This window comes from Mastomys coucha, unplaced genomic scaffold (genome assembly GCF_008632895.1).
Source record: "Mastomys coucha isolate ucsf_1 unplaced genomic scaffold, UCSF_Mcou_1 pScaffold9, whole genome shotgun sequence".
NCBI classification, from domain to species: Eukaryota; Metazoa; Chordata; class Mammalia; order Rodentia; family Muridae; genus Mastomys; species Mastomys coucha.
In genome coordinates, this window is record NW_022196915.1 from 83,269,434 (window position 1) to 83,287,549 (window position 18,116).

Sequence of the window (18,116 nt, forward strand, 5' to 3'; positions counted from 1 at the left end):
GAATTTTATCATTGTCATTCTGGCTATGGATCATCTCATTCTGAATGATTATTATGGGCTTTATATATTAACTTGAGAATTTTATAATAGCTGATTAGCATTCCATTATGTGTATGAACTAAATCTTCATACTCCATTCATTTATGGGCATCTAAGTTGTTTCTATTTCCAGGGTATAATGAATATGTTCACATACTTGTGCAGTAATGGCATGTATGTTATGGGACCAACCAACTACTTTTTATTTTTCAATTGAATATAAAGCCTATTACACAAATGGAACTCATGCCTGGTACAATTAACTGCTTCTCAAACCATTGTCTAGCTATGCCATATGCCATTGTAAGGAATCCAATAGTATTATTCTACTGAATGAATACAGTAATAAAATGCCCCCTGCATACTTATCTTTACTCCCATAGATTAGTGCATCTTTCAACCTTCAGTGGAGAGACTCTTTTATTGAAGTAGATGGTGATTAATACAGAGACTCACAACCAGTCAATGTGCTGAAAATTAGAGATTATAGAGTCCTCTACCCTAAATGGACATTTATATCACCACCTCTTCGACCAAGGCTCAGGAAATCATCAATGAACAAGGGAATGTAGATGTTGTAAGAGCTAGAGGTAGTGGACATTTACAAAGAAAGAACATTTTTTTTGGACATGACTGTACAGTTATACAAATGGACTTACTGCAGCTTCCAATGCATGGTCAAGATATGCAGAAAATGAAGATAGTAAAAATCCCAGCACGGATGGAAATGAACTCAAGAAGTCCCAACCATAGTAACGTTGGTCTCTAGAGGATACCCAAGCTCCAGTGGGTGGCATGTATACCAACTCATACATGAATTTGGTCTGAATTGGTAGTAGGGATGGAGGATTTTACCCAAGTGCATTATATGAATATAATAATAAAAACAAACATTTTAATAAGATAAAAGATGTAGTTTGTAACTGAAGGATGCTTGATCTAAGTACTTACAAATGAGAAGTTACAAAAAGTCTAATTGAAGGAATAGAGTACATCATGTATGTAACAAGCAAAATATTTTCAGCATTATTAATGTTCAGTATGACAAGAGTCATAAGAGTGCCTAGGATGAAGTAATAATCTCTAGGGTCAATAGAATGTGCCAGTGGGTAAAGACAGTTCCATTCAGGTTTTATGACTTGAATTTAATGCTGAACCTCAGAGTAAATGCACAGTTCAAACTGTAATATGTGTTAAAAGTGTGGAAACATAGGAGATTCTACAGAGAAGGGACTTTTAATCTAGACAAATCCATGTGCTAACTAAATGAAATAATAAAATTCTAATATGGTATAATGTAATATTAGTATTGATTAGTGTAATGGCAATCTATCATTTTAAAGAAGAAAGCCATTTTTGAAGATAAAAATCTTAAAGTAATAGTATAAGTTTTAAAATCCCATTGTTTAAATCAATGAAAACAGCAAAAAAATTTAAAGCATATTTTAAGAAACTTGATGTAAGTCATGTTTATCCAGTTTTGGAAAAAATGATATATAAGACCTGGAGTACAAAATTAATGACTAAAGAAAGGAAATTTAGCTATGGACATGTTTTAATCTGTGCTGGGTATTTCACACCTTGTCCTTGAATTCACAGTGCCAAATAAATTCCTTTTATACAAGGACAGCAATTTCTGGGAATCTTGAACAGTTCTGGACCAAGTTTCCCACAAAGAAAATGTTCTATGGCCTGATACACGTCTCAACAGCCTTCCTCAAACTTGTTCCGCTTCTAAAATGCTGGTTCCCTTCAGAAGACACTAGAAAGGGAAAGTATTCCATTTCTCAGAAGCAAAAGTAATCCACATGATGTTGATGGAGGCAGATTTGAGAAAGGAAAGCAAAACAAATGAAAGAAATATTTTAATTAGGGAGGGCAGGAAGAGAGGGAAGAAGTGAGAAGAAAAGAGGTAGAAAATGAGGGAGGAGAAAGAGAGAGCAGAGAGGAGGACAAGCAGAAACGTGTCCACTTGTTTTATTTTACACATTTACTAATAGTCACATCATACTAGAATGATCTAAGGACTAAATTCACTAGTATAGAGAGTGAGTGAAGTCCCAGATGAATGTGTGTTGTTGGATATGCACAGCCCTGTGAAGGGCCCCAAAGCCTCCATACTATCAAAGTTGGAAACTCTTTCCCTAGAGCAAGCAGTTCTGAGGGATGGCAATAGCCTTCTATCAGCCATTGAGTGGATGTCAATAGTTGCCACGCACACTTTGCGTGACAGTAGTTTGAGGCAAAAACTTCAAGGAAAGTCAGTCTCCTGCCCCAGCATTGTCGCCTGGCACCCCTAACTCAGAGGTAGCCCAGATATGTCCTCAAACTCGTGTGCTAGGTGCCCACCAAAATATGATTTATTTACAGCTGGACAAAATCAGACATTGCTTTCTGATCTTCACCAATGTTCCAACATCTTAGATCCAAAATTCCAAACCTCAGCTTGGAATTTACCTACCCAGGCTAATTGCCTCCAGCATTATGGGTAGGGCAATGAACCTTACAGAATGGAAGGCTTATCCCAGGGCAAGGTCAAATAAAATCCTCATTCTCAGGCAGGTACTGCAGCTGAACCACTCATAGGAATTAGCAAGAGATATATCTTTACTTCCCCAAAAGATTAGCATAGTGGGCATTTTACCTAGGATGGGCGGGACCTTGAGCAGAGAGTGTGTGTGAGAGAGATAGCATTCAGCATTCTAGAGTCTGCATTCAGCAGACTCGCTCGCACTCGCACCAGAAACAGAACTTAGGTGGACTAGGACTTAGATTCATGCAGACTGTAGCCCCTCCCCACGCCACCCCCCACCTCCCACAGCCCAGAGCGCTTGGGCCTGGAGGGGTGCAGCACCAGTTGAGATTCAAGAAAGTGAACATTCAGATTCGAGCATTCAGCATTAGAGATTTGAGCCTCTACCCTCCTGGCTGGTGCACCCTCAGCACACCTCCCCCCTGGGACTCAGAGCTGGGGGTGGGGGGAAGAAGGGGCTGCACCAGTCCAGAGGAGATGGCTGCTGTTTTAGACCCAGTGTGTTTTAGATGGCCTCAGATGTACCTCGACTACTGAGCTGCCAGAATTTTCATTCCTCTTTCGCAATGATTGTAAAAGCCTCATGTCATTTTTAAGAAATACACTCAGGTCCTACACTACTTGTGTTGAGTCTGTTCGTCACAGCTGAATCCCGTGCACACTTGTCCAGAACCCATCATCCCGCAGAACAAGGGACCCATAAGAAACCCCAGTCCGTGGCAAATAGTCTGTATTAGAAAATGTTCCCATACAGCTTTATCCCCACAGATGTTCACGTCCTGAAGTCAGCTTCCATACAAAGCCTGCTCCTAAGAGAGGTAGCTAAACCTGAACTTTATCGAGCAATATACACTAAACCAATTTCTGTTTATCTTCAATGGCCCTGCCTTCTTGCTCAGCTTATACAATAATGCTGCCTCTCTCTTCCTCTCTCTATAAAATATATGCTGAGCTTCTGCGATACTGCCGCTTCTTCATCTGAGAACCCATACCAACATAGTCCAGTTTTCTGTGTCTGTGTATCTGTCATGTATTTAACCCCACATCAATTCTAGTCAAGATCCTCACACCCAAGTCATGAAAGCAGAGAGAGTCATGTCACCCTGTCCTACTTAATATCTGCTGGTTGATTTATATTCAGAGGAAAAATAGTCCTGGTATTTCTAAGCCCGGAAAGCAACAGGGAACTTGTGATAGTTTTAAATTTTAGATGATGCAGATTCTATTTATATATTTAGGATATATAATATTACTGTAACTACAACTAATGTCAAGAGGTAATGAATTTGAAAGAGAGTGATGGAAGACAAGATAGGGTATATGGAAGGGTTTGGAGGGAGATAGGAGATGAGAGAATAATGTAATTATACTATGACCTTAATAATTAAAGAAATAATTTTTAAAAGGACACTGTAACTGATTTTTAACACTTCCCTTTGGAGCATCAGACTTTCATTCAATATATATCTCTTACAAACTCGACTTTAATAAAAACTTATAATCTTAATAAACATTTCTCATTATGCCTGGGATTTCCACATGGAGTTTAATTGTCTATACTTCTCAATATAAAATAATTTTTCATTTTTCATATTTTAAATGTGATTTAATTAAACTTTCTCAAGGCTTAAGACTCCATTGGAGTCTGCTTTATGTAAAAAATAATAATAAATGAGAGCACTTACTCAGTTATTTTTTTTCTGAACTCTGAGTTTATAAAGCTTCTAACCATGAACTGATAGGAACTTGGCTTTTTTGTAGCATTGATTATAGACAGTGGATTTTTCATATAAAGGAAGACACATGTGTTCAAAAGTTATTGATGATTAAGACTTCACACCAAATCATGTGAGGCACAAAATGAATTTTTCTATCTATGCAAAGTATCAATGTTTTCCTAAGAATTATTGCCTTTTGAATGATTTAGTTGTTAGAAAGCAAATTGCACATAAAAAGTTCAAGCTGAAAATGACATGAATATATAATTAATTTTTCTACAGATTTCTCTAAATAAAGTTACTTTTTTCAATAGAGATACGAGTAGTAAGAGAGTTGCAGGGCTATTGTGAGGGATATGATAAATGGAGTCATGAAAAAAACAATTTTTAATTTAGCAGACTCTATCAATCTAGAAAGCCTATGAATATTTACAATTAATTCAGTATGCTGGAAGTAGATGAAAGAGATAGAGTTCATCCAAGAGAAAGAGCAACATAAAACAAGGCACTATAATTATAACAACATCTATTAAAATTTCCATGATTTGAAATCAATGGTAGTTTCATATACTCAGTCAGAATGCTAAACATTTAATTTTGTAGGTAAAATATTGAGATACACTAGGGACTTGGTTAAGATCTTTGTTCTGAGAGAGAATCCATTTAGAAAACCCTAGTACAATAGTAACTTTAGCAAAACAATAAGGTTCCATATATATATATATATATGTATATATATATATATATTCATAGAGCACTCTACATATAATCATACCAGTAAAGGAAAGATGTTTCTGACTTTTACCTTACTATTTAAAGGATGTAATAACCATCTTTGGCTTCACTCTTCATTTCTATTTCTCTAGCAATTCTTTTCTTATTATTCTCTAGCAATTCAAACCAAGTAGTATAATTACATAGAAAACTTAATTTATTTACAATCACTGTAAATGCTCAGGTGACTCAGAGCTTATTCATTAAAAGAGAAAGTGAATTAATAAATAAAGAATTTCCACAGGAGAAGACAAATGTTGTAGTAAATTTGTGGACTTAGGGATATACAAAAAACAGAACATGTCATTTTCAAAAATATTCTATAATAATAAGATAATAATTACAACAACAACATTCTTAATTCATGGATATTCCAGGAAAACTCAACCTAAAACATAAGGCTGTAGAGTTCCCATGACATTTTCTGCTGGGATTCACTGCTGCAGCTATTGGCCGTCTGCACTGTCCCTTTACCACTTTCTTTATATTTTATATTTTAGTCCCCAGTGTTTCACACCAATATTCTTGAAAATAATTCAACTTTTATATATTGATATCCATTGTATATTACCAGTCAACTTCCCATATCTGTTTCTCTTTATATTATATTTATTTATTATGTGTCTTTCTGGGTTTATGCCAATGAACATATTTGCAAATCAGAGAACAACTTTCTGAGAATGGGAGTCTCCTTCCATAATGTGCGTCTCACTGGTCAAATCAGAACCTTTGTGTTTAAAGTGGTACCCACTGGCTAGGTCATATCTACAGGCTCCTCACTACTTTTTACATTGAACTAACTAAAAGAGCATTCATGAAAAATTGAGAAGATAGCTACTTATTTTCTTAAGAATTAAGATTCTTAAGATTCAGTGGCTGAATCTTTGGAAAAAAATTTACTTCTTTATCTAATTAATTTTTACACAAAAATATTACTGAAGAACTTAATTTTATAAATTGTTTCCATAAAATGCTAACTTTCACAATTGTGTGGCATAGTAATCTTTTATTAAATATTAATGAAATACAACATATACCATGCATGGTCTTCAGTATTGAAGAACTCATGGAAAACTGGAATCAGAAGTGTAGAGGGCCTGGGATTCGGCAATGCACCATATATATACCACTAAAGTTATAATAGCTTAATAGCCAGTGTGTATACACACAGTGATCGTACACAATAAATCTCAGAAAAGCTTGTTCAGGTTGCAATTTCTCAAACATATTTCCACTTTAACAGGGTGTTGTTCTCATGGGAGTTCCAAAGAACAGAGAGTCTTATTTGTAAATATTGAAAAATTTGTAAGTTTTAAATACATTCTTTTTTCCTAAGGGAGTGAATCAGGATGTAATGCATTTTAGGAAAATATTTCTTAAACATGTTTATTGTTCTTTGAGCTTACTCAATTTCTTTTTTAAAATCATTTTTGAAATTATTTAAAATTTAACTTTCAACTCCCTTTGTAAACTTTGCACATGAATTATTTCCTTTGTCCTGTAATGGGAATGATTAAACCTTACATCTTGTTCATGCCACACAAGTACTATGTGTTCCCAACTTTAAATTATCAGTTCTTAGGCGAAACAAAGTTTTTTGATTTATATCAAAAATAGCCAATCAGGTAATTTACATGTGTAAAATTTGAACTATTTATATAATATCTTTTTAAAAAATGGCCAGCATGAATTTGAAAATGTTCAGAGAGGTATAGGAGAGTGTGAAGGGAGGAAAGAGAAAGTAAAAAGACATCATATTATCAAAATCTCAAAAATATAAAAAAAAAATAACAAAGAATGAAGGTTGAAAACAAGTGAATAGGCTTCTTTAGGTAAAACACAATACTTGTTATTTGAGAATATGTACTTTCATTTTTAGAATACATATTTAATATGCATAGCACAATAATGTTTCAATATTCTAATGAAATTTCTCCTGAGACCAGAAAATTGAAAAGTACATTCGTAGCACTTTGGTTGTAAAATTGGCTTAGATCTATGTAGAAGTACTTTCGAAGGAAATTTGCATCTTTACAGAACCTGGGCTTTGTTACTTCTGTGAAGGTGTGTATGTATGTGTGGATGTGTCTATTATGGGTGTGTGTGTTCATATGTTAGTAAGGACATATTTATGTACGTGGGTATGTATGCACATGGTACATATGTGAGGAGGCCAGAAGTTGAGCGTAGGTGTTTTTTATTTGTTTGTTTGCTTTGTTTTGTCTCTCTCAGGAACCATCAGCCTTCATTTTGAGACAGGACCTGTCACTGGGAACTGGAACCTACCAAAAGATGAGGCTGGCTTGCCAGAAATCTTTAGTAAACTCGAGTCTCCTCATCACTTTTTAGGTCACAAGCACATGACCATCACTTTCTTAGACCTTGTTTTGGTTGTGCTCTGGTGATGGAACACAGATCCTAATGTTTTCAAAACAAGTCCTTGAAGGGCTGAGCTATCCACCCTGTTTCCCCGCACTCTTTGAAATGACTACAAAGATTCACTTGAAGATCCTGAAAGACTTAAACATCATCTTTCTTTAAATCAGAAAGAATTTCTGTGATCTGTTTTATGCTCTGTGGTGCTAAGTAAAATATAATGACTTTGGGCACATTAAGAAACACAAACAATAAATTAATAAATAAAAATAAATACTTGGGACCTATAATTCTCTTTTAAATATGTTGTGAAAATTAAGTTGTCATTTACCATTGTGTAACAGGAAAGTAGCAGGTCTTTATTAAGATACCTTTTGTGGAATACGCCTAATATTTCATTAACAGCATGCATTTAAAATGTTTATCTTATTTTACTAATGCAGAAATAGATGACGCACTTTGTTTACAGAACAAAAGAGAGGGCACGGAATCATAAATTACCTTTTTCAATGTGGATCCGTTTTGACTCATGCCCCATGTCATGGCCAGCCAAATCCCCCTCCTTTGGCCCAGGAAGCACATTTGGGGATAAACCCATCAACATCTGGTTCATGGACAGGCCATTCTGATGGACAGCTGTCAACCCCGAAACAAAGAACAAATACAACAACATCAGAAAATGTGGTTAATATCTATACATTGAACTGATTTTAGAATAAAAATAACAAACAACTAATACCCAAATTTAATATAATCCTTTAGTAAAATTACTGGGAGATTGATAACCAACAGCAATCTTTAAGGATAAGCAGTAAAGACCAGAAATAACACCACTTTAGTATACTTATTGTCGCATAAAGTTAACCCTCTTCCATTGTTAGGATTTGTGGCCTGTTCATGTTAGTTTAACCAATACCAATAAAGTATTCAATATTTATTCTAGTGCATCAAGTTCTCTCTTTAACAAGTAAACTTCTCTCATCTGGATAACTTATGTTCTCAACAATAAAGCCCTTTAACCATGTCAGGCTAATAGGAGTGGTTTTCTACCTACATGATAAAATCAGTATATTTTCCTGCAATGAATAATCTAACATCATGGTTTCAGTATCCTTATTATTCTATCCCATAGAATATGGCATGAATAGTTTTTGTTCCTTAAAATATTATTTGAATAACTCTTTAAATGCAAAAAGACCTATACAATGTAAAATAATACTATAATAATGCTAAGATGATTGTTTTTCTGTGACTTTATAGGTGAAATCTCTTATATGCAGAAGCTGAAACTTGAGTTATTTGGGAGCTACCATGACAGATCCCAGTGAGCCATCTGATGTATGTACTAAAAAACAAACTCCAGTTAAAGGACATCAAGCACCCTTCACTGCTGAGCCACCTCACCAGACTGAAGATTAAATATTTTAATTTTTATATAAAATATGTCAAAGACATACTTTAAGTTTTTAATTATATTAAGAAAGTGAATACTACTTTTCATCCTGACCAAAATCCTAAAATTAAAATTCTTTAATTCACTGACAAAAGCAAAGTATTGGACTTTCCAAAACTACTGTTTTTAATTTGATTTCTGTTATATGTAGTTGTGAATATGTTCACTAATTACAGAAAAGTGTTTAAAATCTGATGAACTTCAAAAATAGATGTTTTCCATTGAAGAAATGCACTTGAATAAACCAGAAAGCAATGTACTTAGGTATTAGATAGTTGGGAATTGGTTGTGTACTTCAGAAACTCATCTGGAAGATTACTTACTTTTTCTTGTTTCATAGCTCAAATCTTTCTGTGTAGTAACATCCTCAAAGAGAGGATGTTATATCAGAACCATTTAATGTCGCGTCATCCTTCATAGCATTCCAAACTGGGACACATAATTCTGAGGAATGGCTATTGCTAGGGAGCTTCGGTACATGATACATTTGAGATCCATTTGGAATGAGGGCATTTTGATTAGAAAGCCCAGCTGCACCTAATAAAGTTTCAAATGGTGACAAGCAGAAGTATAAGACCTACGGATTCTGTCAGAAGAACTCTCAGTCCGCGCAGGGGAGCTGGACACACTGCTGCTGCGGTGTGATGATGGGTGGCTGCCAGGCCTTCGGCCCTCCTCTAGAGATGGAGCAGGTGAGGGACTGTCGGGAACACGTTCCTGCATTACACAGAATGAAAAGAGAGAAGACGAGGTCAATACGTTGAGTTATAATTTCATGAATGTTATTTTCTCTAATACAATTAGAAATAAGAAGAGGGCTATGCAAAAAAAAAAAAAAGGTGTTTCAACGGCACTTAACAACTCTAAAAGATATAGTTAATCTTGACAATTCTTGCATACATGTTCATCTGAATTACTGATATCATATGCTCTTAAAAAGTCAAGATAGATAATTATTATTTTACTTGTAAACCACAAGCAACAGCAAATAGTATTAAGGCATACTTTGGAAAAAATATTAGGCCATAGATGATAATTCAAAATATCCCAGTAAGACTACCTAGCAAGAAAGTTTGGATAGAACTAAGCAAGAGTTCCGGATAATTATTTTGAGGGCACTTTATATTTGTATTTCTACTTTAACAGGCATTAAGAATCAATGACCACATGCCTTATGGATGTAACACACCAGAATATTATCAGAAGATTGTTAACAACACTGTGTGACATCACTCTAGACACATGCTGGCCACAACTAATGCTTTGTGGCAATTAAATATTATTTAATATTAAAATTATTTTTTAGGAATTAAAATGAATCCCCAAAGATAGGCCCCTTTTTTCTATTCCTGTTCATGAAATATGAATCATGATTTTCATACAATCTTGCTATAACATTTCTCTCTTAATTCTATGAAGACATTTGTCTACTATGCTATACCTTTCACCTTGAAGTTGTATTACTTAGAGTTATTTTAATGTATATAGTGTGATTGGAATTTTAGATTAATAAATTAAATAATTATTAGTTAAAACTTTATACTTTAAGTACCAAAATATTTTAGTCTTTATATATTAACACATGTACTGATGAGCTCAGTATATAACAATCAATATATATTCTAGTATAGAAACAAACTTCTACACTTAAAAAAATGGTACACAAGAGACAAGAGATAGCTCATCATTAAGGACATGTCGGGCTCTTACAAAGAACCTAGGTTTGGTTCCCAGCACTGACATAGCTCACAACCACCTTTAATTTCAGTTATGAAGAAAAGCACTGTTTATAACTCTGTTCATACAAAAAAAAAAAAATCAGTCTATAGATGGCTGCAGTCTGGCTGCATATGAAAAGCATCTTGAAAGATCTTGTTCTTGAGTTTTGATTCCAGATCTTCTAGCTGACAAAGTTAGGCACCTGAAACTAAGATCTTGAGAAATACACTTTGAAGTGTGAACCCTTCATTCCTAGGAATACAAGGCCATATGGGAAGAATGTCTGTGCAGTAGTAATTTGTCAACAGCAGGGAATACTACACTGGATGAACCACTGAACTTCTGTGGTTCGTGTCCTTCCAAGATGCTGTGTAGATAAAGGATAGGGAATTTGTGAAGAAGGAAGCAATACTGAAATCACATATCAGCAAGCCAGGAATTGTCAGCTACTTTCAAAACTCTGTAGACACAGGAAGGATTCTGCTTAGAATATCAAAGGAACACCATTCCCTGAAAATTTTGATTTTGAACTGGTAAAAATCTAGAAATGTCAGAATGTTTGATTGATATTTTAAGACAACTGGCATATCATTGTTAGTTTCTGTGGCCCAAAACAAAATATCCTATCGTGAAGAAAGATCCAGAAATTTCTAGATAGATAGATAGATAGATAGATAGATAGATGATAGATAGATAGATAGATAGATATCAAGCAGGCTAAATCAAGTAACTTTTGTATCACACAAACTTTTTTCAATGATCTGCATTGCTATTGAACATTTTTAACAGATATCCTGAGGATGCACTTTGCAGAGCACCATAATTAAAATGAAAGCAAGTGCCATCATACTCAAGCTTTATTTTAAAGTCCATGTCATAAACGAATTCCTGATGCATGTCCTAAAGAACATGACACAATCCCATAAGAGGCTGCATGGCAAGTGACAAAAAAACCTATCTGTTCAAACATATTTAAAAAGATTAAAAACCACAATAGTAAGCAAAAGAAAGTTATCATCCATATTCTAGTCTAGACAAAATGCAATAAATTCCTGTAATCATAACTTGCTGAACCATAGCCATTTTAGCAAGTCTATATGTGGATTGGTTTCTGAAAAGGACAATAAAAGAGCTATCAGAACCATTATACTATAGCATTGTCTTTTACTGTAGTTGAAAAGATGCTAAATATTGAGTCCTCTAATTTCGGCTAATATCAAGACTGAGTGACAAGTAGACGAATATAAGATAGATATATTTCAACTCAGCTTTACTGCTGTTTCACTTAAAGGGCCAAAGAACAAGTCACTGAAAAAATAATTTGAAGAAAATAGGAAGAGAAACACACAAATCACACACACACACACACACACACACACACACACACACACACACACACGCGCGCGCGCGCGCGCACACACACGCACGCCATAGGCCTGAAGTTCAAAGACATCATAGCTAGGGAGGACTTAGTTTCTTTGTTTTTGTGGACGCTTGCAGCTGACATGGCTAGTACAATGAAAGTCCTCAGGGAGGGGGTGCTCAGCTTAGCTTCAGTTCAGTGGAATCTGAAATCTATGTCTGAAGTTCATAGTGCCTTTGTCAATAGGATATTTTCTTATACCTCTGGCGACAACTTAGGGCAATAACAATGGTCTATTCATTTTAGAAACCTCTTGGGCCACCCTGACCAAGTCAGAAAGATGGGAATTTCCATGCTAGGTTTTGGAGTTTGTGATGGCTAGCCATGGAATATTGTCAGCTCAGAGTGAAAATTTTCACTTATGTTTTGGATGTGTATATATACACAAACTCACATGAATTACAGGTTGTTTTCCTTAAGACTCAGAGAACACTGTGGAAGAGGGAGCAGAATGGGTATATGAGCCACTGCATCAAGGAATGTGCTGTGAGATTCTATATCCTACCAAATGTCAAAGCTAAGCTACAAAATCGCATCAACATGACTTTCTAAACATAAGTAAACACAATGACAAAAATAGGCAATGCTAAAGCAGAAAAGGAGAGCCCGTAAGACTTCAACATTCCACAGGGAATTCAGGCAACTAAGGAAGGCTGAGTAGGAAAAGTTGTCTTCCCTTAGAAGAACACAATTGTTTATCCTATACCACATGGATAGTCAGCACTGAAAAAACAAGAAGAACAATGTTAAGACTGAGTAGGCTATATTTAGAAATATACCCATACGCACACACACACACACACACACACACACACACACACACACACACATACATATATACATACTTACATACATACATACTGTCATACAGACATGACAACAGTCAATGAAAAACCAGGTCATGATTTTGAAAGTGAGCAATGAGGAGTGTTTGGAAAGGTCTAGGGAGGACAAGGACAAAAGAACTTGTACAATTATGATGTTAGAAAAGCTCATATCAAATTTTAGTAAAAGCAAATAGAGTTAATTATTACAGTATCCAATGGTTAAGTTTTATAGTGCTTGTGGAATATTTGTGTAATTATTGTAGATATGAGTAAAATTTCAAAAGAATCTAAGGACACGTTAATGTATTAAATGAAACATAGTTGAGTTGCATCCACAGTCAGGCCAAAGTTTCAAAATTCATGCAACCTGATATTGATTTCTTGTTTGTAAATTTTTTTTGTAAAATTAAAAAAATATTGTTTGATAATTTCAAGCATGCATATGATGCTTTGATAAAATCTACAACCATTTACTTCTACTCCAATTTTCCCCTATTTCTCTATAAATTTTCCTTCCAACTTTATGTGTTCATATTTTTAAACCAATTGAGTTCACTTAGTGCTACCAATATGTGACTGTGTATAGATAAAAACACTTGATAGAACATAGAGAACCTCTCAGGGACCATATCTCCGATGAAAATTATATATTCTACTGTAACCATGATTGCCAATAAAACTAGCTCCTTATTTAGATAAAAAGAGCCTCCCAAGATCCTAGATAGGGTGCTAGACCAGGGTAATATGGCTAAGTTTTAAATATTATATCAATTCAATGACTTTTATATTCATTTATTTATATAGAAATATATAATATTCATTTGAGAAATAATATTGTACTTTTATTGAAATAGAAATTTGTAAATTAACCAATATATCTTCTGTAAAGCATGGCATTCATGTTTCCAATACTTTTTAATATATCTTATAATCATGGTGTTAGTGGTTTTATTTGTAAAGGCGCATGCTCATGTTTTGCTGAATAGAGATAAAGGACAACCTAAAAGTTAATCAAATTGTGTAAAAATCATTTGCAAATCTGACTTTGCTGCCATAACAAATTTCATAATAAGTACTAATGAAAAGTATGGGTAAAATTGTTCTTGGATATTTAATTCACAAAACCTAAATATTTATTTATAAATTGGAAAAGCAATGCTTATGCCAATAAGACATATTCTTTGTTTCTTTACACATTTTTCATATGAGTAGATTATTCAATATATGTGAGTGTTCCAATCTTCTATGCTGATTTATCTACCTCATAAATCATATACATATGCCTTTATTCACTCAAAATACCTTTAAAATGATACAATAACTAAGGAAAAATTGATGAAAGCCTCAATATAAAATATATTTTTAAAACATACTTTAAAACTAAAGGAATTATACAATTTGAAGCATTTAATGGGCTTCCTCATTTGACATTACTGTAGTTTATATTTAAGAAACAGAGAATACTGTGGCAATACATAATACTTTTATTTTAAGAAAATCCTTTATGCAAATGTTATGATTTAAAAGCTTAATTATTCAATTGAAACTTCCTATAAATTGAGACACAACCTATTCAGTCATTTCACTTAATGTATAATTTCAATCTTTAGGACGTGATGTATTGTTCTTTGAAGAATTTCATTAAAGCAAAGTCCATTGAGCAAGTGAGATTTGAATACATTGCTCCACAATAAATTAATTTATTTCAACAGCTTAATTCTTTTATCATATTTATATGCTTGCCTTTCCAGAGTATTCTATAGGATGGAGAATAATGGAGAAAGTAAAGAATAGCTTAGAGGAGAACCTTGTAATTATTACTGAAACAAAATAGATAATGAGTTTTATTTAGACATAATAAGAAAGAAGAAGTTCAATGTCTTTGGGGAAACTATGTAAACGGGATTTATAATTTCATTTGCTTGATACCTTTTAACCTCTAAGCTGGGCCCAAGGCAGAACAGAAAAGAAGATTACTTAATACTTTGACACACTGCTTTATAGTCCTACATCAACTCCACCAATCAATAAAACACAATCTTTTGCAATGTTCCATCTTTATAAAACTCACCACGATAATAAATGAAAATTTAAGAGGAGTACTCTTTCACTGTAAAAAGGTCAGACTAATAAAGTAATGGTATAAGAATAACTGCAAAGGGAGGACAGCATACATTGATGCAGAACAACAAGTATTGTTCTTTATGATAATGCAATAGGAAAGGTGGAATTCAAAAGTACTACACTCATATAGTCACATCCATGATAGAATATTTGCAAAACTGCACTGTCCTAGCTACCTATTCTCCACCAAGAAAGAAGGTTAAATCCCATGAGCAAGCATCAATAATCAGAACTACCTACTTATACAGATGATTATTACACTTAGCTTTAATTAATTTTCATTTCTTTTTAATTCCTTTCACACCTATATGAAACTCTTTATCTTTATTTCAGTTAGAGATTATCTCATTGGAAATGGCATAGAAGTAGATTAATCACTGTTTCTAATGTTAAATAGCTTATCTTTCTACAATTTCTGAATTACTGGTTGACATAGTTAGCTATAGCTTTTCTTTAGAACATAATCCTAATCCCACACTCCTGATTTTGGTACTGCTCACACTTACATTGTTTCATTCAGGGAGTATTTACTGAATATTACATCCTGCCAGGCAGGTTATAAATGTCTGGATATTTATTAGGATTTTTTAATGACTTTTTTTAAAACACAGACCATATCTCATCTACTGTAGACTTAGCAAGGTGTGTCATCATCTTCATTGATAAATTCAAATTTCCATGCTTCAAAAGCTGTGTAAAGAATAAAAATTGTAGCACTCATATTTTGAGCTTGGAAAAGTGCTAAAAGACACAATGAATAGTGTCAACATACTTACATTAGTTAAAAGAAATGAGCTATTATTTGAAAACCTTATTAATTTTATCACTTTTACTCAATTTAAACAAGCAGGAGCAAGGAATATAATTTTAATTTTATTTCTCTTTTTTTCTTCAACTTCTTCATACTAAAGACCGATTTCTTCACATTTATATGATAATACTTTATTGTTTTAGAGGACAGAGTTAACATAAAGTTAATAAATACAGATAACATAAACTTAATCAAAGCAAGAAGGCACAATCTAGACCTAGGAATTATAATTCATCTTAGTGAAAAATGAAATTCATATTTGTTTGTTTGTTTGTTTGTTTTGTTTGTCTTCTTGTTCCCATTTCAGGAATGTTCCTATTGTATAGCCCAGTCTTTAATTGAACTCACAATTCTATCAGATTAGTACTAGCATTAAAATTAAGAGGCAGAACTCCTTTCCTTCTACTTAAAGATAAATATAAAGGAAGGAAGCAAAGAAGAAGCAGGTCAGCTCAGAGTTGGTTCTGTTGCTGTTTGCTGGCATTTCGACACAGCAAGTACTTAGAGCCAAGTTTTTTTTTTTTTTTTTTAAAGATTTATTTATTTATTATATGTAAGTACACTGCAGCTGTCTTCAGACACACCAGAAGAGGGCGTCAGAACTCATTATGGGTGGTTGTGAGCCACCATGTGGTTGCTGGGATTTGAACTCATGACCTTCTGAAGAGCAGTCAGTGCTCTTACCCGCTGAGCCATCTCACCAGCCCTAGAGCCAAGTTTTCATCTGATGAGGCCCAGTATATGTTCCTATTATACCTCTCTGACTATAATCTTTTATTTGCAGATACATTGATGGGTCTAAATGATATTTATGATCTTTTCTTTCTTGAGTCTAGCAGATTTAGAGCTGAGGTGTCTGTTCAATTCTGTATGGCCATAAGTGTACTTCACGGATATTGTTATGTACCTTCAACAGCAGAGTATAACATCTACCTTTTACGATAGCAGCCATTACTGATAATCACACTCAACATCCATCCCTTCAGGTGATATATAAAATGATGATTTTGTTCCTTATTCACTTACTGGATAGAATAATTATATTATCACGAGATTTGATTGGTCCTTTGTTAATTCTAGCATGGCATTCATACTACAAATGTAGAAAAATATTTGTTCTCTTTCTATGTACTTCTGCTTAAATCTGAACTGGACTCCAAAGAAGCCAAATTTTATAATTTTTTAGGTGAATATAACTAAAAGAAGAAAAGACAATAAGGGACAAAGGAATCTCATAAAAAACTCATGACTATATTTGGTCAACCTGATCAGGATCTCCTGGGAAACTGTTGCTCGAATGACTACTGATATGTTTAAATAAAATCAAACTACTCATAAGCAATGGGCAATGCTAAAAGAATTGCAAATACTGTAAATGGTAATTTCTTTATTATGATTCTGGGTTAAAGTAGTGTCACTGTAATCTCCAAACACAGAAAAGAAAGCAAGCTATACAGATATAAAATAATCTGTCATATGCCTAGGAGTTGGAACAGCAAAAATATGAAGCCCAGAAATCCTACTCCACACTCCATTGTGAAACCATCAAATCTGTCTATTTCAGCAGTAGCTTTTTCTTAACATCCTATGATATCATTATGTATGTATAAAATAAACGTGATTTAGAACAGTGATTCATTCAGAAGGCTTAGAGTTATGGGTTTAAAGAATCCAAAGTGAATCAATTAGCAAAGCATTTCAACCCATTAACAAACTTGCTAATGACAAAAGGAATTTAACTCTTAATTTAGGCTGCTTAATTTACTCAGTGATTTAAGACAATAAAGAAAAAACATTGTAAAATTTAGAAATCGTGCAGAAGAAAGACACTTATGAGAGAGTTTTGGGCTTTAGCCTTTAAACCTATTTATAGATTCTAAATCAAGGAACTTGAAATTTAATTTTTAAAAAGGAGATAAACACAAATTTCTAATATAAAGACAGATTTTAATAAATAGTCTTAACAGGATATATGGTGAACATTCCCACAAATACACAAACACAAACACAAACTCTCAGAGCTTAGATCTATATTTGTAGCCTATTGTAAGCATTGTGGTTTATATCAAAGTCTGGAGTCTTTTCTTTACTCAGATTACTTTAAGATTACTGTATAAAGACACAAAAAGTCAGCCAAAATGTTTGATTAAGTAAAATCATAAGATGTTAGAACACAGGGTCAAGAGCTAAAGATACTATGCTAGCTTTAAATCTTTAAGACTGAACCAAAATGAATCTGTTGACAATCACTCTTCTTAAAAATTTACTAATTTTTAGCTGGGCGGTGGTGGCGCACGCCTTTAATCCCAGCACTTGGGA

At 33.9% G+C, this 18,116-nt stretch overlaps 1 protein-coding gene across 1 annotated transcript in view; it reads right to left on the reverse strand.

Annotated features, from left to right (window-relative positions):
• The window catches only part of Dach1 (dachshund family transcription factor 1), a 378,885-nt gene that overhangs the window by 107,512 nt on the left and 253,257 nt on the right, over nucleotides 1–18,116 (reverse strand). Inside the window, exons 7-8 of the mRNA XM_031361020.1 lie at nucleotides 9,475–9,610; nucleotides 7,942–8,076 (exon numbers count right to left, since the gene is read on the reverse strand). Coding sequence (XP_031216880.1) covers nucleotides 7,942–8,076; nucleotides 9,475–9,610 — 271 coding nt within the window. The remainder of the gene's footprint in view (nucleotides 1–7,941; nucleotides 8,077–9,474; nucleotides 9,611–18,116) is intronic.